This window comes from Scedosporium apiospermum, assembly GCF_000732125.1.
Source record: "Scedosporium apiospermum strain IHEM 14462 chromosome Unknown SEQ_SAPIO_0176, whole genome shotgun sequence".
NCBI classification, from domain to species: domain Eukaryota; kingdom Fungi; phylum Ascomycota; class Sordariomycetes; order Microascales; family Microascaceae; genus Scedosporium; species Scedosporium apiospermum.
In genome coordinates, this window is record NW_015971877.1 from 1226530 (window position 1) to 1251286 (window position 24757).

Consider the following 24757-nt stretch of genomic DNA (forward strand, 5'->3'; position numbering starts at 1 on the left):
AGCCTTTGTTTTAGTTTTGCCATCAATATTGGAATGTTGGAATGTTGGCATTCTCGTTGTCCTCGAGGCGAGCTGCAGTCGATAGAATCATTGAATGGATCAAATGTAACGATGTCGTGACTCACAGCACAGGCATTCCAAAATATTGTCTCATCGAAGGTCTTTACTCATCTTCCGTCTATCAAGAGCAAGATCATAGCACCTGTCGGGGGGGATGTCCTCACATGGAGAAGAGGACGGCAGACACTTGGGTGTGAATTCCTGTCTCGTTTGTGACGCCGAGGCAAAGGCAAAGGGAGGACTTCGCGGGAAGCCTGTTTCGGGTTTGGCAAGACTTTCACAAGCTTCGATTCCGTTTCTTTTCTTTCCTCTCTTTTTTCTCCTTTTTTTTTTCCTTTTCGTTTTCGCCCTTTTCGGTTTCTTCTTTAGGTCCAGTTCGACTCTCACCTATGGACGGACGAACAAGGCCCACGGTCAAGGGAATGTCGATGGAATGTATCCCGGGATATAATCGCAGTCGAAATGTTCCGGAATGTACATTAGATTCGCTAGAGAGCGCTTTCAATTACGTCAACGAAGCCATCGATGCATTCGGAGAATACGGTTCTCCAAGGGAACTACCGTTCGTTGCTTCAAGAGAATCGATGCATGCCTATACTGATCGTCAAATAGACTACCGTCTATACTATCGAGTATGGAATTGAAGAGGAGGGGGAAGGGGGGATGAGTTGCGATTGTCCTGTCCCATGCTGCATCATCCCCCCTCCGCGATTCTACTCTCAGCGTCGCTCATGTCGGTATATTGAGATGTGATGTCTCTCTTTTAATACAGTCACGAGCACGGAGTACAGATGCCTGTGGTAGAGAATACTTAAATCTATTCCCAACTCTCCAGTGCGACAGTTGTAGGCTCCAAAGGGCATGGGATTCCAAGATGGTCAATGAACATATAGACTTGCATAACCCCGCAAGCTAACATTGGCCAGGCGCGGGAAGGTGGTCGACAATGTGCAGTTGGAGGGTATCGAGATGGTGGGTGAGAATTGAATATGACTGACCCGGGCTCTCTTGACGCGACAGCAATGATGGTTGCGATATGCGGGGGAGACCGTGTTGGCGTGACTTTGTCTGGGCTGGAAGCATTGCTGGAGCATTCAAATGCATTTGTGCATTTGGAAATGGTCTTGATGCTGCTGCGATGCAGTATGAATTCAGTACATTCCAATACTACGAAGTAATACTCCTACGGTCTGCTGCAAATGCTGCAAAGGAAACAGCACTCGACATGGTCGACTTGAATCGTTCCCGAGTTTCTGGGATGCATCTTGCAAGCGCGGTACTTTTTTGTTTCTCTTTATTTGGGATTTTCTGTTTTTGGTTAAACCCTCAACAATCTTGGTCGTTCTTTGTCATCTTTTTTCATCGAGAATGGGGGTCTCTGCTTGTGGTCCCGGGTCATTGAATCGAGATGGCGGGAAATTTTTATTTAATCCCTTTCCGATGACCTTGACCGACGGAGATGCTCGCCGTTGCGGCTCGGCTCCAGCCCTAATCTCCTATCTTTCAATTCCCGTGATGTAATCCATGCAATCCCTCGGGTAAAGGTATCGGCGACCGGAAAAGGTGGCTAGACTCAAGGAGGGCTCCCATCTTGAAACTGGAGGGCAAAGTCGCGGGTAAGACTTCGGATCAGTCCGGCCAAGTTCGGCGTCTCCACAGCCGAACAAGTCCCTGTAGCCCGAGCTTGGAGTGGTAGTCGGCGAGGGTAATATTGGGGGTCTGGCCGTACTAGTCAGTATGAAGCCATGAAAAGCAGAAAATCACACGAGAGACAATTAAAAATGGGCAATGGAGCCTGTGCTGGACTCTTGGGTTTTGACTAATTACTCCATTACTCCATTACTCCAAATCTACTCCAAGTCTACTCCAAGTCCTTGACAGCAAGCTCGGCACGTACGAAGTAACCATGCTTGCTGTCGAAGCTTCTTTTTCTATGCGTCAATGACCTCATAGTCGTGCTTGACATGTCTAGGCTAGATAGCCAAGCCTACAAAAATGTACGATGCTGGCTGCATCCCACGGCTGCAAAAACAACATAGAAGAAAAAAAAAAACCACTCTCACACCCTATCCGTCCATATAACCTCGCACCTCGGATATTAAAGCCAGACCGTTCTCGGGGTTATGATGATGGAAGTTTTTCGACCGAAGATGCCACGATCCATTAGCTGGCTGGACCCCAAGTCGAAACTTACCCACTGTAATCTTCAAACGCTTCAATTGTTCCCTGTAACCATGCTTAGACTCGGCATCTGATTGGGTTACTGGGCTATTTTGGGCCCTTCCTGCAGGGCGACCTTGCGTCTTGTTGTGTCGAGTTTCGCCAGGGTGGGCATATATATGCGCATACCCGAAGATCGTGGGACGTGTTGAACACACTTCGGAAGGTACAAAGTACTTCGAACATGCTTGCGTTTCTGCAGGACAGTGGAGAGCTCAAGCCCAGCTGGGGCGCCACGCCAAGGGGAACAGGTCCCAGCTATTAGACCCTCCGGATGCTAGACCGGGTATGGGATGGATGGATGGGACACTACCAGGTATTAGTTGAAACACCCACCACGCCAACGCCCAAACGTAGGGCCCTTTTGGGTGGGTTGTCGCCGTGAGGAGCCGAAGGGAGACGAAGGCATGATTTTCAGGGACTCGCCCGTGTTGAGGGTTGAGGAGTTCGAATATTAAGGGACAAGCCTGAAAGGTTATCTCTGAATGAGGGATGGATCAATGATGGAGGGGTCGATTGCATGGCATCAAGGACCGGGCGTGGAGTAGTGCGGTTGGCGGTTGGATAGCACTGATCCCGTCAATGATTCCTTGACTGCCAATGCCATGCACCTGATACCCAATACATTTGATGATACAGTGCCACCCTGGGCAGGATTGAGTTGAGGCGGACGGACTGGGGGCAACCTTATGATTTTTGTTATGGGCAATGACGACGACGTACATGGACTTGGTGTACCTGTACTTACAGGCGGACTGCTTAGACTTCGTACAGGCACGACGCAACGGCAACGGTCACGGACTCTACAGACAAGGACAATGGAAGCAATGCCAGACCAGACGATGACAGAGATCAATCCCCGGCTTAACAAATACCCTCAAATGCTCTCCATACTGCTTATTCCTAATATTTTGTCATGTATTATGTATCCCCCTCCATACTTTTGAGACTAAACTCGGCTGGACCCCTCCAAAGCGGGTTCAGTTCGAATGTTCCCCATTTTCGATGCGCTGTATTTGTACCGCTCCAGACCGAGATACCTTGGAACATTGGAATGGCCTTGGGCAACTGGGGCGTCTCGACCAACCATGTTTGGCCTATTATTACATCAGATCCCAACGACCGAGGGCAAGCGCAGCCATTCCCGGAGAGTGGAAGCAAGCCCCCAAGGTAAGTGTACATTGGGGACAAGAATCCCTTCAACAATCTTCTACGAAGTACGTTCTTTTGCGAGTATCGGCAAACGCTACCCTAATGTCGGCTGGCGATGCTATTGATCTCCATGTACTCCGTACGAACTTGCCGCATTGGCCGTACGAAGATGATTGCTATCCACTTCCAGTCGCCAAGCTGGGAATAACTTGCACCATGGGTTCAACAGACTTGCCGGGGCATCCATCTTGACGTTGTGTTCCCCTCCTCCCCATTGCTCCCCCTCCCTCCACCTTGATGAAAAGATATAAACTAGTAGAGCACCACGATCTCGCCGGGGGGGTGCTGCTGATCTCGCCATCTTGCCACCCTAGAAACCAGAACTGAGCTGTTCTTTTTGTCCACCTGGCTGATTTTGTAATTCGGCTACCATAAACTCTCTCTTCCTTTCCCCCCTGCCACACCTTCTCTTACGCCTCGGGCCCTGTCGTCGTCGTCTTCTCCCCGATTCGAACATATCGGACGGCTACGCTACTTCCAAGTTTAGGCTCAAGGTATCCCGAGTTGGAACGGTCGTCTTTTGTCCACATCGGAATGCCTTCACGACCCTCGGCGACCTCGTTCAATACTCATCGCCACCCCGGTCAAGACCACTAATAACCTCGCCCACTTTGTTAGTAATGCCCAGACCACTGCCCGTAAAACGTCAGGTTTTAAATGAGAACAAAGATCGCATTTTAACCAACATTGCAGCGTCATCACGGACTCGCCTCGCTGAGTTTTGAGGAGATATCACGAACCCCTCTTTCTACTACTATTCCTGGCCATCTTCCCGGCCAGTGCAACACACACGAGAGCTCTTGCCAGAAGAGCTTGCAGTTTTGAAAACAGTACCCCGCAATTGCTGTCGTACAAACCGTCGAGGCAAAGCACCGTTTATACGTCCAGCGAGATACCTGTACTAGATTCGGTTTTATCGATACTGTCATTGGCGAAAGCCCAAGCACCGTCCGGCAAAACGCTACCACCTCTGCTTACACAGCAACATTGAAGTCACCGCCCGCAGCAAAGGTACAGTCCCTCCTGCATCCCAGCACCTCTTATCGAGCCACTGTGCATTTCTTTTCCTTTTTTTTTTTTTTTTTTTGTCCCATTCTTTTAGATGTTTTTTTGGCGGACCACCCAAGAAATTATAAACATCCCCCAAGATTCAGATTGTGAGATCGTTGGGACTGCGCGTCATTTTTCCCCAACCGAATTTCCCTGTAGCTTTGGGGAAGGCAAGCGTCGTGGTCCGATCGACCCCACCTAGATAAGATGGGGAACTCTGATACAAGCAGCGGCTTGGAATTTTGCCCCGCGACTTTCCGGATGACGGGAAGCAGAGGAAAAATGTATAGTTGCATTTCAGGCCGCAAAGTTGAACGGCCATTTTCTCTTGTCCGAACGATGAGAAGCAAAAGCCAAGAAAGCAAAGAAGGGGGAAAACGAAAAAGAGTCGGTTCGTGAAGAATTTCCCTTCTGGGCAATGACGATTTTTCTCGTCGTTGGGCGGCATGCGCTTCCACCCAAGGCTCTAGGCTCGACCATGTGCAAAGACGTCGAATATGTCTCAGCCGAAGGAACCCATGCATGTTCGTCATTGAGCATGGCTTATCGCCGCAAGCGCACTGGCCCGAGGATATTGCAAGCTGCCAGAGGCTGAGTACCGGCAGACGGACGGCGGCACGGCGGCCAAGTACGACCGATGTCCCGCTCACCCCTTCTATCTCGTTCTAGTCAGGCCGCCAAACTTCGCCCTCGCCAACCTGTTTGTCGAGCGGTGACAACAGAAGAGCAAGAGCGATTTCGCAGCTTCCAAGTATCAGTCTCCACCCAGCAAGGTACTTGGACTCCAGGCTGACCAACCTGATGTCTCAAACTTGCACATGTCCGCGGCTCAGCCTTGAAGGAAAGAGCTCCCCTCCCCCGATGCCATCATTGTATGGATGTGACTCTGTCGTGTCACTTCTCACACTTCTCACATGTTGGCGGGCTAGGCCCACGCAACTTAATCCCATCTAGGGTGCTCCTTCCGCGTGAATTTCCATCACCACATATTCGGCCCTAGGTACCTCGGACGTTGCAAGCTTCGATGCCGGGGTAGGACGCGGAATTATGGAGGGAGCTCCTCGTTCGTGATAGCAAGCAGAACTGACAACCTAAAGCCCTGACCTTCCTTTCCAAGTCAAATGGTCAAACGTTTGGCCCGGGTGGAAGTTGTACTCGGTGCATCCCGCCCCTTCCCCATTGAGAAAATAAGTTAAGGCTAGTGTCTTGACCTCATTGGTACACAAGTACCGGCTCCGTCGCTGCCCCTGCTCGCCGTGCTGTATTTCACCAGCGTGCCGGCCGCCTTACCCTCCCTCGACGTCTCCAGAGCAGTGCAATTCATTCCCCAGATTCCCTTATCGTGTATCCCGAGGCACAATTTCGCCCTTTCTTACCTACTTAGGCTTGACGGGAACAACCGGACTGACGAGATTCCCATCTCCTGCATTAGATTCTCATAGTTGGTTTCCATTGTCGATTTCGTCATCGGGATTCCATCTTGACCATCTTCTCGCACGTGTTCCGTACTGTCTGGTTACTTTGTGTTTGATCTCTGAACCCCTCTCCGGTCCGTCTTGCCGTGTGTTGAAACCAAAAGAACCAACCGCCGAGAGATATCAGGGCCGAGAACGAGACCGTTGAAGCTTCTCCTTCCAGAGATACAAAAAAGCCAACCTCGCAACATAACTGCCTGTCTTATCCTTCCCCCTTTTCAGCCCCAAGCCTCCTTCTTTTACTTTGTGCCGTGAACCTTGTTACTTTCGCTCCGAATCTTCGCTTTTCTTTTTCGCTTCTTTTTCCCTTCCCTATAAAAGACATGCCAACTCAAGTCGCAACACCTACTGATGCTAGGCAAGCCACACCAGACATAATGGTTGCCGGACAACAAGACAAGGCCGCCGTGGCCTCCGATTTCCTCCACACTCCTTTCATGCGCGCCGCACTCCCCTTCCTCAATGGCGGTATCAGCGGTATGGTTGCCACAACCTGCATTCAACCCGTCGACATGGTGAAGGTCCGCATCCAACTTGCCGGTGAGGGTGTCGCCGGAGGCCCGAAACCCACCCCGCTATCCGTCACCCGAGACATCATTGCGAGCGGCAGGGCTCTTGACCTATATACCGGATTGTCCGCAGGTCTTCTGCGCCAAGCGGTATATACGACGGCGCGTCTTGGTTTCTTCGATACCTTCATGGGCACAATGGCCACCCGGGCCAAGAACCAAGGTCGAGAGGTTGGATTCGCCGAAAGGGCCGGGGCCGGTCTCGCCGCTGGTGGTCTTGCTGCCATGATCGGAAACCCTGCCGATCTTGCCCTCATTCGCATGCAGAGTGACGGCCTCAAGCCCGTGGCTGAGCGCCAGAACTATAAGTCCGTCGTCGATGCTCTTCGCTCCATTTCCAAGTCAGAGGGTATTCCTGCCCTCTGGGCCGGAGCCGCCCCGACCGTCGTGCGAGCCATGGCGCTCAACTTTGGACAACTGGCCTTCTTCAGCGAGGCCAAGGCCCAACTTCAGCAGCGCACCACTCTATCGTCGAAGAACAGGACCTTGTGCGCCAGCGCCATCGCCGGATTTTTCGCCAGTTTCTTCAGTCTTCCGTTTGATTTCGTGAAGACCCGCCTCCAGAAGCAGCAGCGTGGGCCTAACGGCCAGCTCCCATACCGCGGTATGGTGGATTGCTTCACTAAGGTGGCTGCCCAAGAAGGACCCTTGAGGTTCTATCGTGGATTCGGTACTTACTACATTCGTATTGCGCCGCATGCGTAAGTTAAAAGCCTAATTCTTTTGTCAAGTATTGTCCTGGCCGTCGTCTTATGCGCGGAGCTAACCCGAACCCCCGAATTTTAGTATGATTACTCTAATCGTTGTCGATTACCTCGGCTTCTTGACGAAATGAAGAGATAGAGAATAAAGATGTACAAGAAAAGCAATCATTAAATGATAGCTGGAGAAGCAGAAAAAAAAAAAAGAACGTTGAGGGGGGAAGAGAAAAAAAAGAACGCATGTCAAGCATGTCGAGAGGGTGAGATGGTTGAAGTCAATTCCAGCCAACCAAAGCCAACCCCAATCCTTGGGACGGGTTTTGGTCGTTGGATCCCGTCGCTCGAAATATTTTTCTTTCTTTTTATATTTTTCTTAGTGTCGCTCGGGACAACGATGGGGGGGCATGTCAGGGTTTCCATTTATGATATCCACGGTCCTCCAGGATTGGCTCACAGCATCAAGGGTCAAGGGTTTTTCTGTTTCTCCAAGTGGTTTGCTTTGATGATGACGACTACCAGCTCATTTCTGAATGAGCATGCTTGAGTCGTGCATCATGAAATTCAACGCTACGACGAACCTCGGGGCTTCGAGAGAGTTAACTGTTTTCAGCATCTTGAGCCCAGTATCATGTAGTATTTAACTACTACTCCTTACATCAAAACGAAGGGTTGGAGATGAAGAGTGGATGGGGGGATATTCTATAGATCTCTACATTAACATTGTTAACGTTTCTTTGTTTCGTTCTCTTCCACTCTCGGAAGTCCATGGAGGGAAGCAAAGGGGAGTCTTGGAACTTTTGGAAGAACGGCATCGAAAGAGCCATTTTCCTGCCCGGCAACATTTTCATTTTCTTCGCTCGTCTGGATAGACACACCAGGGTTTAGGTCCCGGCCTATTTACCCGCACCGAAACCAAACTTCGACAAGAACGGAGTCGTCCCGGCGGCGCAAAAGGTTCTAGATTGCGGGAGGGTGCGGGGAAAGGGCGAGTTCCAGCAAGAAATTGAGGGGATTGCCTTTTTTTTTTTTCTCCCTTTCTCTTCTTTTTGGAGACAGCGATGTAATTGAGGAGAAGAGAGCGTCTCTCCAGTGCATGGACCCGGGAAAACGGGTTGGAGAATACGCGAGGGGTATGTGGTATCAACAATATATATAGCTACAGAAGCTAGGGACGCGTGTTACTTGAGAAGAGAAGATATTTTAATTCACACGGGTTTGCTCTTAAACTCGCTCGATCGCTGGTTGTCGCTCGTGTCTCCTAACTTTATGTTCGGGTGCGGGTTATCAGTGTGACATTTCGGCCTTACATTGATTCCGTCGAGATCGAAGAAGATGAAAGCCCTGCCAAAGTTCCTGGCTGGTCTCGTGGTCTTTGGGCTCACCATCACGGGTGCCTTCGCCCAAGAGGATGACGAAACCGCAGAAGAGGGAGGTGAAGCCGTTGGCCAGGCGAACTCGACGTATTATAATCCAATTTTCCCTGGCTTCCACCCTGATCCTAGCTGCATATTTGTGCCAGAATGGGACGACACGTTCTTCTGCGCTGCGTCGAGCTTCAATGCGTTTCCTGGGATTCCGATCCACGCGAGCAAGGATTTGAAGAATTGGAGGCTGATTGGTATGTTCGTGGATGCCGTCGTCCCTCTTTGGTGGCTGTCCGAGCCGGTTCGTTTCGGATTAGCCTCCACGTGAAGGGCGAGATGTATTACTTGTTGAAGTCGGCGGACTTGAAGACACTGGAGGGTGCTAACTTGGTTGTAAGCTCACGTTCTTAATCGCCCCGAGCAGCTTCCCAGGTTGGCGGAGACGAACCGTTCGACTAGGTATGTAACCGATCCTGTTGTTACGAAGAATATTCACTCTCTTGTTACTAAGGATTAACAATAGCGGAATATGGGCACCTACCCTCCGATACCATGACGATGCCTTTTGGCTTTTCACTACGCTCGTAGACGACGATAGACCTCAGGAGGACGCTTCGAGATGGGACAACGTAAGTGGATTCGAGGCAGCCTAGAAAAGTTAGGTTGAACGAGGCGGGGCGGAACTAAATACCGTGGCTGCGGCGTGTAGATCTTCTTCAAGGCGGAGGATCCGTTCGATCCTCTCTCGTGGTCCGAGGCTATCCATTTCGAATTCGAGGGATACGATCCGTCCCCGTTTTGGGACGAGGATGGAAAGGTTTACGTCACGGCAGCGCATGCTTGGAGAGTCAGGTGGGATCACTGTTCCCCCTCGCTGTCGTTGGCTTCGAGCTAACTTCCAGCAATGATGCAGCCCTGGAATTCACCAGGCTGAAATCGATCTCGAGACGGGCGACGTTGGCGAGTGGACAGTGACTTGGGAGGGAACGGGTGGACTTGTAGGATTGACGGCCTCTCCTCAAAGTAGTTCCTTGTCACGACTAACATAGTGCCTCAGGCTCCCGAGGGCCCGCATATCTACTTCAAGGACGGATATTACTATCTCCTCGCAGCCGAAGGTACGCGCTTTTTTTTTCCCCTCTAGATGTGATTAAAAACCGATGGTAGGGTCTGAGGCATCACTAACTGAGAATAGGCGGTACGGGAAACGAGCACATGGTGACTGTTTCTCGATCTGAAAGCATCAGCGGGCCGTTCGAGTCGAATCCTGCGAACCCCATTCTCTCCAACGCGAATACGACGAGCCTCTGTATGAGATTCCTTTCTTCTCGAGCCGGTATTACTGCATTGTCCAGATGCTAACCCCATTCAACCATAGTCCAAGCAGTTGGCCATGCCGACCTTTTCCAGGATGGATCCGGAAATTGGTATGTCACTTTCAGCTCGAAACATACTCTACTCGAAGCCATTTCCCAACTTCCTACGAGTACTAACACGAAAACCTCCACCTAGGTGGTGTGTGGCACTTTCAGTCAGGGGCGGTGCTGAGTACCTGCACTTCCCAATGGGTCGGGAGACCGTGTTGGCGCCCGCTCGTTGGGAAGAGGGCGAATTCCCCGTAGTTGACCAAATTAAGGGAACTATGGAGGGATGGCCCATGCCAGAGGAGAATACAAGCCTTGAAGGTATTGGGTAGGTTTTTCAAACGATCATGCCCCAAAACACAATGCCTCACTAACATGACCTCCCTTCTCTAGCCGCTGGGTCTCGGATCGAGAAGATGACATCGACTTCGCCCCGGGCTCGCCAATCCCTCCCCATTTCCAATATTGGCGCTATCCGAATGAAGATTATTTCGAGGTCTCTCCCGACGAGCACCCGAATAGCCTGCGAATCAACCCCTCCAAGATTAATCTCACCGCCCTAAATGGGAACTACGCAGGGCCAGGTGGCCAGGCTTTCGTTGGGAGGAAGCAGCAGGATACTCTTTTCACCTACAGTGTCAACCTCGACTTTGATCCTTCACAGGGAGAGGAGGAAGCCGGCATTACCGCTTTCCTCACTCAAAACCACCACCTCGATCTCGGCGTCGTGCTTTTACCAGCAGGCTCAAAGACGGCTGATTTCCCCGGTAGACCCCGCGCTGGCAACGAGAGTACAGCGGAAGAGGGGGAGCTTGTTCCTCACTTCCGATTTAGGGCTGAATCATACGTACCTGTTCCCGATACTTTGGTGGTGCCCGTCCCCGAGGCCTGGATTGGAGAGACGCTGCGGCTTGAGATTAGCGCGAAGAATAACACGCACTATTCGTTCTCTGCAGGACCGGCGAGGGCGAGGTCAGAGATACAGACTATTATTGACGTGTCGAATGAGCCTTTGAGCTGGGGATTTACTGGTAAGATGGCGTTGATTAAATTCTCCTTGGGCTGTTTCATGTATTCAGCTAACTGACAATCTTGTGTTTCCTTAGGCGTCATCCTAGGCATCTATGCCACGAGCAATGGTGGGAATGGGTCGACGCCTGCATACTTCTCGGAGTGGAAGTATGTTCCTCAGGAACAGTTCCGGGACTAATGAGAGATGGGGGACATGATCTATCAGGAGATTGATGATGACACTCAGGGTGTCACGCTCTGATTATCTTTCCGTATCATTGACGCTCGCGCAGACTGTTGGCCTAGATTTGGTGTAATCGAGCTTTCAGTGGCTAAAGAGGGAGAAGAAGAAAAAGAAATGTTGATTTTCTAGGTCTCTCTATTGGCTATTGCGTGCCTGTATCCTTAAAAATGCCCCTGATGAGCCACGACGCAGTCATCTGTATTTCGCAACCCTGTCCCGATATGGATATAAATGGCAATCATACCGGAGTCGCTGTCCAATGTTTAATCGTACCCTGGAGCACACCGGAATCTAAACATCTTTAGGCCTGGTCAAGGGTATGAGATCGGAGGAAAATGATTGGACGATCTGGATGATACACATGCAAGTGCTTTGTTGTTCAGCCCTTCGCGGAACGAGTTGAACAGGACAGGGGGAAGTGCCGGGAGGACTTGCTCTAAAGTTAGGAGTATTGAAATGAAAGATGGCTTCTGGAGTCGCGAATTTACAGTTCATTCGCTGGCGTGTCCTCCAATCGAATTCCTGTTCCTGTAAATCATCGGCGGGATGAGGCTGGCAGCTGGGTGATGTCCTCGATGTTGATGTCACCAAGTGAAGTTAGTTGGCCGATGGCGAGAAACGCAGCAATGCGGAATGTCACCCACAGAGGAAGGCGATGATATGGGTATTTCACCACTCCTACGAAGTAGAAGGAGAAGGACGCAACAATAGAACAAGAGTCAATATGATTCTGGATTTTGCATATAAAACCTGGCGATGGAAGCGTGCCTAGGGGATCAAGAGAGACCCCGTCTTGGTCTCATCCAACCCTAACACTCGTTTTGTTCAAACCAGCATTTCTCTGCAAGTTACTTCTCTAGACAAGTCTGCCGAATATCTTGTCAAGTCACTCGTTTATTAGTGATCATACTCTCATACTCTCGTTAAACCATCCCTCCATCCTTTCCAGAATTCAAGATGAAGTTCGGGAAGGTGTTTGCATTCGCCTTGGCTTCCTCGCCCTTCGCGCTTGCCAAGCCTCATGTCTGGCGTCGACAGGCTGCCGGGGACACCTGCAAGATTCAACTCAACCAGGGCAGCGGCGGCCGGAAGATTGCTATTGTCCTGGACTCTTCTGGGTCCATGTCCTACAATGATCCTCAGGACCTGCGAATTACTGCAGGGAAGGCCTTGAATGCCCAACTTGTTATGGGGCAAAATGCCGACCTTGTAACTGTTGTCGAGTCAGTTGTTGTTTTATATCTCCTTCTTTTATTTCCTGATTATATTCATTATTCTCGAATGTTAACAGTAGTTCTACTTTACAGCTTTGACAGCTATGCCGACATTATCTACCCGCTCGGTAGCCCCTCTGGTGCCGATAGTTCCTTCGACCTTATCAACAGCTCGGGTGGTACCTATATTGGAGAGCAAGTCCTCTCTGTTCCTGCATCTAAACTACCCCATTAACTAACATGATTTATCTCAGCGGTGTCGCAAAAGCCATTGCTGAACTCACCAAGCCCGGAAATGATCCCACAGCCGACCGATCCGGCATCGTCGTTCTCACCGACGGCGAAGATTCCGACCTCGACTTCCTCATTCAGCAGATTGAACTAGCCGCCACCCACGGCATCCGCGTAAGCTTCGGTTTCCTCGCCCCGCCCGACTCTTTCTCAGAGCCTCGACTTGAAACCGCCATCCTAAAGACGGGCGGAACATTCATGTCCTTCGACGACGCCGCCAACATCCAGCCGTGGCTCTTCCTCCTCCTCAGCAACGGCCTCACCGCCAACGACCACAACGCCGGTGCCGACCAGCCCCTCCTCTCGGGAATTACCATTGCCAAGCTTACGGGCTCGCAGCCCGTCTCGTTTTCGTATGCTTCGAGGAGTGGCGAGGAGCTCGTTTTCACAGTCCAGTCGCTTTCTGCCCAGGCTCTTGAGGCTGATCTCCAGGATGCGTCGGGCAATTCTATTGCTAAGAACGCGACCGGGACTGGGCCAGCGACACTTAGTTATAATGCTACTGCCGAGGCTACTTTGAAGCTCGTTGTTTCGTCTACCAACTCGACGTCCGAGGGCGTTTTCCAGGTTTCGCTTAACTCGTCGCTGGGTATTTCGGGTTGCACGCTTCCTAACCGAACTACTATTCCTTCTGATTACGGCAAGAATAGCACCGGTACTGGTTCTGGCAATGGCAATGGTACTACTAATGGCCAGGGTAATGGGGGCAAGTCCTGCCCCGGAACTTGCCACGGCTCTAGCTCCGGCTCTGGTTCTGGTTCTGGTTCTGGTTCTGGTTCTGGTTCTGGATCCGGTTCTGGACCCGGTTCTGGCCCTGCTCCAGTCGGCCCTTCAGTGGTGCCTGGCTCGCCTACTGGCGGGAAGAGTCTTCCTACTGTTGTGACTGCTGCTGCCGACAAGATTGTTAGGGCTAGTTTCTGGGTTGTTGGTCTCGGCCTCATCGGTTTCTTCTTGTAATGGGCTTCTCTTGTCATCTTCTTTAACCCTTCTCTTCTTCTTGGGAAGGAGACAATTTTCCCCTCCTTTTTTTAACCAGGTGTAGATTAGTTTGCTACTTTTGATGAATGGGTTCTCGCCTTCTCTTTTGAGTATTTGATGATTCATAGAGCAGAAATGTGTCGATGAATGCCAACCGGGTTTCATATTTCATGGCTAAAGAATGTCGTCCCCCACCTAGTGATTGATGCAATTCTGATATTCTCTCTGCTCAGCTCTGCGGGCAAACGACCCCCCACCTAAACTTTCTCTCGTAGTCCATCGAATTAAATCCTGGAATTGTTACACCCAATTGATGTCGGTCGAGACTTGGCGCCAGGGATCAATGTCGTGACGCAAGACACACACCAACAATAACCAATAATAGCTTAATTTAACGTCCCCGGAAAACACACCCAATAAGATCACGCGAATGTTATTCCTTGCATTCCCCCCAAACCACAGGGCTGGATCAAGGTTTGTTTCAACTAATTTAAAGTTCCGCGATCAATTCAACGTCAACCCTCGCGCCTCAAGTAAGGGACGAACGACTACGCCCCAATTATGGGATAGAAATACACGCGGAGGACACGGGTTCGATGTTGCGAGATACCCTGGACTTGTCTAGGACCTGGTGTTAATGCATTTCCACCTGTTAAGAAAGACCCCGCGATCATCGCAAGATGGTTTCGCCGCTACAAAGCTCCATGATTTAGCCTTGATATTACGAGGACATGGCTGCTATCCTCGGTCCACCCCCGAGACTAGTTCAGGCACAAGCCATGCGCGAGAAAGGCTCCAATATAATTAATGTTTTCTGAAGCTACGTGCAGTGATCCTCGACCGACGGACCTTCCATCAATATCAATGTATACACCGACCCCATCTCTCTGGAGAGAAGAAGAAGGTCATCAACAGAGTCAAAAAGAACAATCACAAGTTTCCCCGCAAGAGGATGGCGTCCCCAGAATCACACGCCCCAATTCACACACCCACCGTTGCCATACGCCTACTAACCACACGCCTACCAGCCACACGCCCACTCCCACGCTCACTCCCACGCCCATCCCCACACCCGCGTCCATCTACACGCCCACTTACACGCCTCCCACATGCCAGACTCATCGATATCGGACATATCAGACTACACATGCCCAGAAAGCGCCCAGCCTCTACACGATATCAACGTGTTGGAACAATCTAGGCTCGTCGAGGCTAGAAAACTGTGAAGGACGTCTGTGGATCCTCTCCAACGAATAGAAAAATTCGGCCTCGAGGACATTTAAAAGAAATAAATCGATTGATGTATTTTCCAATGTCCATTCCCCGAACAGGCAATTCTTTTCCATCTTTCAGATGTCGAGTACGAGTACCATGAAGAGAGGACCAGGACCAGACGTACCTAGACATCCTCGACTTGCACGGTCCCCCGTGGAAACCTGCTGAAGCTGTGTATCGGTACCGGACATAAACATTTCCCCAAAAATGAAAAGAAAAAAGCTCAATTATTCCCTTCGTCGTTGATTTAAGCTTCTGATCGTACCTGGCTGATCTGGGGTGATCCGGGGTGATCGGTGACACCCATCGTTCAAGGATAAATAAACCCAGTCCCTCCCAGAACTCTTCCTTCTTCCCTTCTTCTTTTCTTTTTTCTCTTCTCCATTGATGCTCCGTTACACACATTTTCTATATTGCGCTCACACTATTGTAACGCTCCCCCCTTCCTCCCCCTTGCCCCTCTTCCCTCTTTTTTTCTTTTCTTCCCCGCCTCCACCCATGCCCAATTCCCATGCCCATGTCCGCCTCATGTCATCCCCATCCCCATCCCCATCCGCCCTATCCTGTCCCATCCGCCTTGTCCCATCCCATCTGTCTTGTCCCATCACATCCGTCCTGTCCTGTCTCATCTATCTTGTCCCATCCCATCCGTCTTGTCCCATTTGTCCTGTTCATCCCGCCTGTCCTGTCCCATCCTATCCTCATGCCCATTCCATGCCCTCACATCCCATCCGTCCCACATCGTCCCATCCCCATCCCATCCCATTTATCCTGTTCCCTTCCCCTGCCATCACCCTCTTCTTATGTTATCCCCTTCCCATGTGTCCTCTCCTATCTTTCCTCTCCCCCTCCCGTGCTATCCTATCCCATTTGTCTTACCCTACCCCCATCCCATCTGTCATATCCTATCTGTCCGTTCCCATCCCATGTCGTCCCCCCCCCGCCAACGCTATACCATCCCGCCCCTTCCCATCCCATCACACAACTCAATCATTCGTTTACCGGTTCAATACTGACTATACCTGGTTGAAAGTTCAACATCGATGGCTTCTTCGCATACTGCGTCGTATCAAATGCGTCTTCGCCCATGGGCGTCGTATCCCTCAACTACTTCGCTTCGGCGTCGTACCGGGCATCCCGACACAATGCCACGACAAGGTTTAGGACTCACTTCCTCGGAAACTCGACGAGCGCGGCAACTCTAGGCGGAAGCCCAGCACATCGAGCGAGTCCGGAAGGCGACGCGTACCGTGCAACCATCTTCTTCTTCTCTTCCCCTTTCCGCTCCCGCTCCTCCTCAAGCCCATTCTGCCTCCGCCTCCGCTTCCACTTCCACCAAGAGCCGAGTGGCTCGTCCCCAGCCCCAGTCCCAGCCCGAGCCCAAGTCTAGTCGAGTGATTAGAAACAAGGTGGGTATGAAAGTGTCCGAGTCTGAGCCCGTCCCTGCCCCAAGCCAAGTGGCTTCTTCCCGACCAGAGCCGGCCGCTGCCCCTCGTTCTCGCATCCCACGACCAGTGCCTGTGCCAAGTGGTACAGTCCTCCCTCCACTCTTTGCCCCTGTGCCCACCTACCTTATTCGCTCGTTGATCCCCAGACCCAAAGGGTTTGTTGCCCCCTCGTTCCCGCCCGCTCGTGTTCCCCATGCTGCTTGTTGCGCTCGTTCTTGTGCCTCTGATGAGGCGTCCACTCATTTTGTCTCTTCCGAGACGTCCACTCGTTCTGCTTCTGATGAGGTGTCCGTTCGTTCTTCTGCAGCTGATGATGTATCTCCCCCTTCCCCCAAGCCCACTCCTACCCCCGGTTCCCGCATCCCACGCCCCGTACCTGTGCCAAGTGGTACGGTACTTGAGCCCATCTTTGCCCCTGTGCCTACCTACTTCATTCGTTCGTTGATTCCCCGACCCAAGGGGTACGTTGCTCCTTCATTCCCCAGCCCTCCCCCTCCCATTCTTGATCGTTCCCGCATCCCCATTCCCGTGCCGGTACCAAGTGGTACTGTGCTTCCCCCTCTCCCCGCCCCTGCACCCAACTCTCGTCCTTCGCTTATTCCCCGGCCAGTGCCTAACCCAGTCCCTCGTTCTACGCTTTACGGTTATGTGCGCTGGCAGCCCAAGTCCATTCTTTCCCACAGCGGCCAGAAGACCGAGCAAGTGCTCGGTAAGAAGGCCAAGTCTGTTCGCTTTGCGGAGGAGGCCGAGGAGAAGTCTTTCTCGAAACACCTCCCTCCAGTTGTTGTATGTTCCATCCCCAGGCAGGCCTGTGTCACTTTCTCCCCCCACATCCCAACCCCGAGTCAAGTGGCTCTTTCATCGACATCTCCCCCTTCTTCCCCCATCATCCTCAACCCAGCGGTTGGTTCCCCTCCCTCTTCCCCCCCATGGATCCCATCGCCCCCGCGCCGAGTGGCGTCTCCTCCCTCTTCCCCTTCCCTTCCCCCCCTCGCCAGCCCAGCGGCTGACCCTTTCTCTTCCCCCCCTTCCTCACCCCCATGGATCCCGTCCCCCCCGCGCCGAGTGGCGCCTCGATCCCTTCGCCGCCCCTTGTCACCATCATGTTCGATTCTCTAAGTCAAGTGATTTGGAAAATCTGTTGGTTGTTGGTTTATGGACGTTTCCCGAGTGTTTATCTTCCCTTTTGCACCTGCACCTGCACCTCTTCTCTCTTCTCTTCTTCACCCCTCTTCTTCCCCCCCGCTCCGTTTCACCTTCCCCTTTCTTTTTCTTCATCTCCTTTCTCTGGGCTTCTTCTTTCTCTCAACGACGATCACTTGCCGATTCGGACAACGTTACCAAGTTCAACACGGAGATCGACACCATCTGCTCGAGAATCACGTATCACTACCGACCATGTCCGGGATGGACTACTCTGTCAATTGTCGGTGGTGATCCCTGCTCGGCTGGACTCAGAGGACAACGACTTCTCGAGGGCAATGGCGAATCTCTTGGACCGCGATACCGAGTCGATCGACAAGACCAGATCCAACATACTTATCGAAAAGCACAAAAAAACTCGGAAAACGGAAAACAATCACCAAAAAATCGGAAAATCCAAAAATAGGGCCCAAGTATCGATACTATCTTTACCAACGACTGCATCCTTATTCATTGCCCATATGTCTTATCCCCCGGACGACGACGAATATCGATACTATTTTTACCGACGACTGCATCCTTATTCATTGCCCATATGATTATCCCCGGACGAACGACAAGCATCGATACTATTTTTACCACCGACTGTATCCATATTCATTGCCCATATGTTTATCCAGAGAGAGGAGGGGAGGCTAAAGGGGAGGGTAATGCCGCAGTGGGCAGGGAACCTCGGCCTCGCGGCTGAGGAGTAAAGAGGAGGAAGCCTGCCTGGAGACTGGCCTTCACGCGGCGGCGGGTGTGAGTACCCACGGTTCTCCGTGGGGAAACCAACGAGTCTCAAGTCTTGTATTGTAGTGCAGCAAGCAATTGTTTCTGTCTTTCTATATTTCTGTCCTTTTGTCTTTTTCTGTCTTTGCTTTCATTTCGTCATCTCCTACCTGTGTACTTCTCCTATCAGTCTCCCCCATTTCCTTTCAGTTTTGTTTGTTTACTCTATCCTCTCTTGCCCGCTAGATAACTATCTGAATATGGTACTACTTCGCTGTGCTAGGGTCTTGACTGGGTTAGTGCCGATGGATAGATTCCACGTGGTTTCAATAATCAGTGATGTTGTCATTTCCAATCATTTCTACTTCGTAATCTAAGAGCAGACACGACTTCGTGGCTTACCTCGTTCGTTGCCCGCTTAAATGATGAGTCGAGCAATAGTGTCCACTAGTACGAAGGCAAAGACATTAATGATTCAAGTCCCTTGCCATGTTTCCGTGTTTCCTTCATCGAACATTCTAATCCGTTTTTCCACGGGAAGCACAAGTATCAGCCGGCACTAACCCAAATAAGCGCGCCAGTTGGTGCCCGTCTGCCGTAGGGCAACGGCAAAGACAGAGAGCCAAGAACCGAGGAAGAAAGAATGGGATCATTTTTCGAGACTAAAAAATTGTTATTATCGTCCAGCGTGTTTCCGATCCTCATCCTCTCGATTTCCGGTTCACGATGGACAGGGATCTCGGATTAGCGTCGTTCTCTTCCCAGAGGTTGGTGGGCACACTGACCACCGGGATTGCTGAAACATGGCGTTTCCCCTTATCTTCGAATCTCGGATGGCGATCTTGGTACCGGTTCAGGGAGGATAGCACGTAATTTCTTGGGCGAGCGGACGCTACGACGGACTTACACAAAGCGGTTTGTGTTCTAATGCCCCTTGTTATGCAACTGCAAACCATAAACCATAACAATACGAAGGGGCACTAATGAGCTTAGTTCCTGAAGACCTGGACCTGGCTCGTAACGCTGCCAGGCACTACGCAGATCCATGTGCATCTCTGCAAGCCGACGACCCCCGGACGAATGGCTTCGTCGGCGCTCCCACGGCCTATTTTCCCGGCTCCACCCAAGCGTCTGCACTAAACCGAGCCAAGCGTGGGTAGGTGGTGTGTCCCCCACTGAACATGAAGCGACGCAGGAGCTCGGAATGATGACCCGGATGGGGGTTTTAAAATTGTATGGTGCTGCAGGGCCTGCTGTACGAGGGTACTTTGTCCGCTCATCAGTGAGACCACTCGGGCGTTGGGGGTCCATTAAAACTGGAGAGGCAACGCAACGTGCTTCCCTGTGCTTTTCCAAAAATTTGCGGCCCTCTTATCGCCTCGTTTTGTTGGATTTGATGGAGCTCTTGCGCCATCTGTCGTTGTGCAACTGGAGTCGATCTGCATTGTGCTATTGACGGAGTCTCCATCTTCTATGCAACTATGTGTCCCTTGTCTGCCGTGGGATAATACGACCCGAACTCTTCAACCCTTCACCTCTCCTTTTTCCCACCTTGCTTTTTCTTGCCCCTTCTATTGTATTGTCCACTTCACTCGTTTATATAATATATATTTACTCATGTTTCGCTACGCTGGATTGTGAGAGCCATAATCCCCGTCTGGGATCGTCTATGATACGGTATGGAGACGGGGTTTGGCAGGAAGACACAATAACCTACATAGAACGATCCTTTTAACAACCGATTCCCTTTACTCTCTCTACTCCCGATTTCTCTAGATTTTCCTCACCCTCTAGAGCTTCATCCCTCCAGTCCGACCACTTCACCGAGCTACAGTCCGTCAGAACGAGACGGGGACGGAGCTATGGATCTCATGGAGATGTGGAAGTTGATATACCAGGAAGAGCTACCCCTGGATATCGGTCCCGTCAGGGAGCTACTGGAGATTTACAGTGGCATCGAACCGGCCGACATCGAATCGCATCTGTACGCCATTGTAAGTTGTGAACACCTCTTCTCTTTCCTCCCGGGTCCGTCTGGTTGCGTTGCAGGTGCTGGCGCTGGCTGCATTTGGGCTGCTGCATTGGGCTACCTCAGTCTTACCCGAACAGCCTAATCACCCGAAACCGGAAAACTGGAAAGCTAATACGTGTCGTCACAACAGCGAAAACAAGCGTGGACTGCGACTCGATATCCCTGCGTCGGCCGATGGCGATTCCTCTACCTCGATCCAGCTAGCGATGCTCGACACCAACAAGCGTTCTCACGGTTAAGATCGTGGTGGTCAAGCGATGTATTACTAGACCTCGGGTGCGGCGTCGGCCAATCCCTCCGCCAATTCGCGTACGGCGGGATCCCCCGCTCGAAACTAATAGGCCTCGACATAAACCCTACATTAATCGAGATCGGCTTCGAGCTCTTCCGCGACCGGAGGAGAGCCCCCGCGAATTTCGTCGTAGGCGACATGATGGACGAAGCCGATGAGGCCCTCGAGCGCGTAGACGGCCGCGTATCGATAATACACGCCTCCAACTTCTGGCACTTATTCAGCTGGCCGCAGCAACTGGCCATGGCGATGCGTCTGGTCAAGTTTTTCAGGGTGGGCGAGAAGCGCGCCATGATATACGGGCGGCAGGTGGGCACGGCCAAGGCGGCGAATCAGTCGAAGAGCGGGGGGTCGTACCTGCACGACCAGAAGTCGTTCCAGAGGTTATGGGACGAGGTCGGGGCTGTGACGGGGACGACGTGGAGGGTTGAGATGGAGTTTCTGGAGGAGCGGTTGGCGAAGATTCCGGGCTTTGGGGGGGAGCCTGTTGCGGCCAGATATGGCGTGTACCAAATAAAATAGATTTCCTTGAGTGATTAATGAGATATGAACATTTACCATTTTTTTTTTTTTTTTTTCCACCTCGATGGGTGTTGAATCGTATTCTCATCGCGGTCGGACCATGCATTCCTGTCAGGACAATACGTACGGGCGCTGGAAAGTCAATGGCATTGTCCTGATAATGATAACGGCGATGGGTCCTTGGTCGGTCAGCAAAGATTTTGTGGGGAAGACGTCAAATGTCCGTTGACAACTCAAATTTCTCACGACAACCGTCGCCAAGCAAGATATGTTGAAGTTTGGATGGACCATCAAATCGCACGGGTGATGTCTATTAATATAATATTCTATAACTTCTAGAAAACGCCAAAAGATCGCACACTAGCAGCAGACACATGCAGCCCTTGCAGCTGAGGCGAGACTATTCCATTCACGACAAATATTGACTGAACACCCTTCTGCCGCCCCCCCTTGCTTTATAGGTCACGTGATGACGCGCCACTGCCTGAACGCTCAGCAATGAGATCGTGCTAAGTCTGAGGCGCGATCGAGCTTGCGCAAGCCAAGTCCTTCCCCCGCCACTCACGCATTAGTGAGGTCCAGGCATCTGCGCACCCACCATCTTTCTCCCAATGATGCGTTATGAATAGTTTAATCGATTTGGCTTATTCAACTGAAATCTAGAATTGATGACCAACATTTAAGGCTCTTGGCGAGACTGCCAAGGAGAGCTGCGATTCACGATCTGCGCGATGACGAGGCCGAAACGAGCGACGAGGAGTGCGCGCGGCGCCAGTTCACGGATTGAAGAACCTCAAAATGCGCCGCGAGATATATATGGCGAAATGCTTGACGAGGCCGGGGTTAGTCGGCGAGGCGAAGAAGAGCCCGAGAGGCCATTGAAGCGGCGGATGATACGGCGCCGGACGTCGGATGCTGATGACCACCCCGTACCGGCGCCTGTGCCTGGTGCCGCAGATCCTTCGAAGAGCCGAGCTCAAGTCGAGCGTCAGCCTGAAAAGGCCGTCGAAGATATAAACGATGACGACGACGATGAGGATGTTGAGTTCGAGGACGTTGTGATACCTAAGCCTACTGTGCAGACGGTATATATGGGATCGGATGACGAGGATTCGGACGAGGATGACGATGATGACGATGAGGGGATTGTATTCGAGGATATCGATCTTAATGCGCCCGTCGTAGCCGAGAATAATCCCCCTGAACCTAAAGCGAAGGACATTGAGCTGAACTTGTCAGCCCAGAAAGCAGCCATGGCCCCTGCAAGGAGAGGGGCCGGTCATAAGAAGAAGAAGCCTCTCAGCAAAGAAGAAAAGAGGCGACGTATAGACATTCATAAGGTCCACCTCCTTTGTCTCCTCTATCACTCAGCCATGAGGAATAAGTGGTGCAACGACAACAAAGTTCAGGCATGCATGAAGACGCTGCTGAGCCCAAAGATGCTCAATAGCCTCAACCCTAACCGGAATCTTTCTCAGTTTGGCAGGGCTGAGGCTCTAAAGGTTGGACTGCAGGAAATGGGTCAGATGTACAAAGAGAAATTCCAAGTCACGGAGAGAGGATTACGAAGAGCACTCTGGGCTGAAGATGGGGAAGATATTGGCAACTACGAGCCTCCGGCGGACCTGGAGACTTGCTTGGATAAGTCGGACTTTCTAAAAGCGGCGAAAACTCTCCAAGGCTCGAGGGACATGGGAGCGCAGCTCTACTGCGCTCTTCTTCGGGCTGCTGGAGTTCGTGCCCGACTGGTGTGTTCCTTACAGCCACTCTCCTTTTTAGGTGGAGGACCTACACGGCCGAAACCTCGACCTTCGAGAACGCCTGTAAAGCGGGCTACGCCAGATGCAGGGTCTGCAAGGGGTAGCCAATCTCCCGCGGCAGAGGCTTCTACGGCATCCCCAACCCCTTCTTCGCGACGTCGGTTCGGACTTTCTACCACGGCTTCACGCTATCGCCGGCCTACGGGGACAACAACACCTCGAGGCTCCAAGTCATCGCAGTACGCGGCACCGAGGCAAATCAAGGAATCTCCCTTCCCAATATACTGGGTCGAGGTTCTCGACGTGGCGCACCAGAAATGGCAGCCCGCCGACCCCCTAGTCACCGGAACCTTTTGGAAAACGCGCGTTTTCGAACCTCCCTTAACGGATCGCGAGAATTCCCTAGCGTACGTCGTCGCCTTCGACGAGGACGGCTCGGTCAGGGACGTGACCAGACGATACGCCAAGGCGTACACGGCGAAAACGCTCCGGCTCCGCGTCGAATCGGCGGAGGAGCAAGGGGCGCGGTGGTGGCGCAAGGCGCTTCGGCGGTACGCGCGGCGCGGGAGGCCGACGGATCTCGACCAGATTGAGGATAATGAGCTGGCGGCCGTGTTGGCGCGGGAGCCGATTCCTCGGAATATTGCGGATTTGAAGCGGCATCCGCTTTATGTGTTGGAGAGACATTTAAGACGGAGTGAGGTTTTGCGGTCGGACGCTAGGGATGTTGGAACGGTGGCGCCTGGGCCGAGAGCGCCGCTTGAGAGGGTCTATCTTCGACGGGATGTCATGGTGGTAAGGAGCAAGGAGAAGTGGTATCGCATGGGACGGATAGTCAAGCCAAACGAGATTCCCGCCAAATGGCTCCCGCCGAGGAAGAAGATGGGCAAAGGGGGCTTTCGGGAGGACGATGATAGCGATGACGGGGAAGACGGTGATGCTGTACGGGGTCTAAATGGCACGCCGCTCTATCTTATCGAGCACACGGAGGAGTTCAGACACCCTCCAGTGATTGACGGAATCGTCCCCAAGAATAAGTTTGGCAACATCGACGTGTACGTGCCGAGCATGGTGCCAGTCGGCGGGATTCACATCCACGACGAACTCGGCGCGCGAGCGGCTTTCATCCTCGGGGTAGACTACGCGCCGGCACTGACGGGCTTCAAGTTCAAGGGCCGGCACGGAACGGCGGTTCTACGGGGCGTCGTGGTCGCGGCAGAGTACGCCGAAGCGGTGAGGGCGGTCATCCAGGGCCTCGTGGACATGGAGACGGAGATGGAGGAGGAGAGGAAGAGGAGAAGTTGTTTGAGGATGTGGAGGCGGTTGTTGATGGGGCTTAGGATTAGGCAGAAGATTTGGGAGGGGGTGGATGAGGAGCGGGAGGCGGAAGTTGAGGCGGAGGCGGAGGCGGAAGCCGAGAGGCAAAGAGATGAGGGGGATGGTGGTGAGGGCGGCGGTGGTGGCTTTGTTGATGAGGCGGAAATGGATGATGGTGCTAGTGATGTCACGGAAGAGTATGTTATAGATGAGGATGACTATGGTGGGGGAGGGTTCTTCATTGAATAGAGACGGGATTCGATGATTGCTTGTAATATGACTACGACGATGATAACAATGTGGAATAAGTCGAGCGACCGCCTCAGGAGGGTTCTCAAGCGTGAGGCTTTTGCAAGGGAAAACGAGCTTTACGAGTGATGATGTGTCTAAAAATAAAATTAAATGAAATTTTACAAAACATCTTCTTGAACAAAGCACTGAGGC

General features: G+C 51.9%; 5 protein-coding genes and 1 pseudogene across 5 annotated transcripts; all 6 read left to right on the forward strand.

The window, feature by feature from the left end:
- Window positions 1–6394: 6394 nt before the first annotated feature.
- Window positions 6395–7421, forward strand: SAPIO_CDS10882 (putative mitochondrial 2-oxoglutarate/malate carrier protein; the record flags this gene model as incomplete). The annotated part of the gene is made up of 2 exons (XM_016784419.1): window positions 6395–7287; window positions 7373–7421. 2 exons carry the CDS (start codon window positions 6395–6397, stop codon window positions 7419–7421), a joined length of 942 nt encoding a protein of 313 aa, XP_016638636.1.
- Window positions 7422–8619: 1198 nt separating this feature from the next.
- On the forward strand, window positions 8620–11225 carry SAPIO_CDS10883 (uncharacterized protein; the record flags this gene model as incomplete). The annotated part of the gene is made up of 11 exons (XM_016784420.1): window positions 8620–8905; window positions 9050–9110; window positions 9175–9280; window positions 9361–9503; window positions 9565–9649; window positions 9709–9769; window positions 9847–9960; window positions 10030–10078; window positions 10164–10343; window positions 10409–11046; window positions 11122–11225. The coding sequence occupies 11 exons, from the start codon at window positions 8620–8622 to the stop codon at window positions 11223–11225; spliced, it is 1827 nt and encodes a 608-aa protein (XP_016638637.1).
- Window positions 11226–12227: 1002 nt separating this feature from the next.
- SAPIO_CDS10884 (uncharacterized protein) lies at window positions 12228–13732 on the forward strand (the record flags this gene model as incomplete). Its single annotated transcript, XM_016784421.1, has 2 exons — window positions 12228–12493; window positions 12739–13732. 2 exons carry the CDS (start codon window positions 12228–12230, stop codon window positions 13730–13732), a joined length of 1260 nt encoding a protein of 419 aa, XP_016638638.1.
- A 2441-nt stretch (window positions 13733–16173) lies between these two features.
- On the forward strand, window positions 16174–17486 carry SAPIO_CDS10885 (uncharacterized protein; the record flags this gene model as incomplete). The annotated part of the gene is made up of 3 exons (XM_016784422.1): window positions 16174–16186; window positions 16241–17262; window positions 17322–17486. The coding sequence occupies 3 exons, from the start codon at window positions 16174–16176 to the stop codon at window positions 17484–17486; spliced, it is 1200 nt and encodes a 399-aa protein (XP_016638639.1).
- Window positions 17487–20252: 2766 nt separating this feature from the next.
- SAPIO_CDS10886 (Uncharacterized protein) lies at window positions 20253–21236 on the forward strand (the record flags this gene model as incomplete). Its single annotated transcript, XM_016784423.1, has 2 exons — window positions 20253–20384; window positions 20553–21236. The coding sequence occupies 2 exons, from the start codon at window positions 20253–20255 to the stop codon at window positions 21234–21236; spliced, it is 816 nt and encodes a 271-aa protein (XP_016638640.1).
- Window positions 21237–21967: 731 nt separating this feature from the next.
- Window positions 21968–24562, forward strand: SAPIO_CDS10887 (annotated as a pseudogene; the record flags this gene model as incomplete).
- Window positions 24563–24757: the final 195 nt, after the last annotated feature.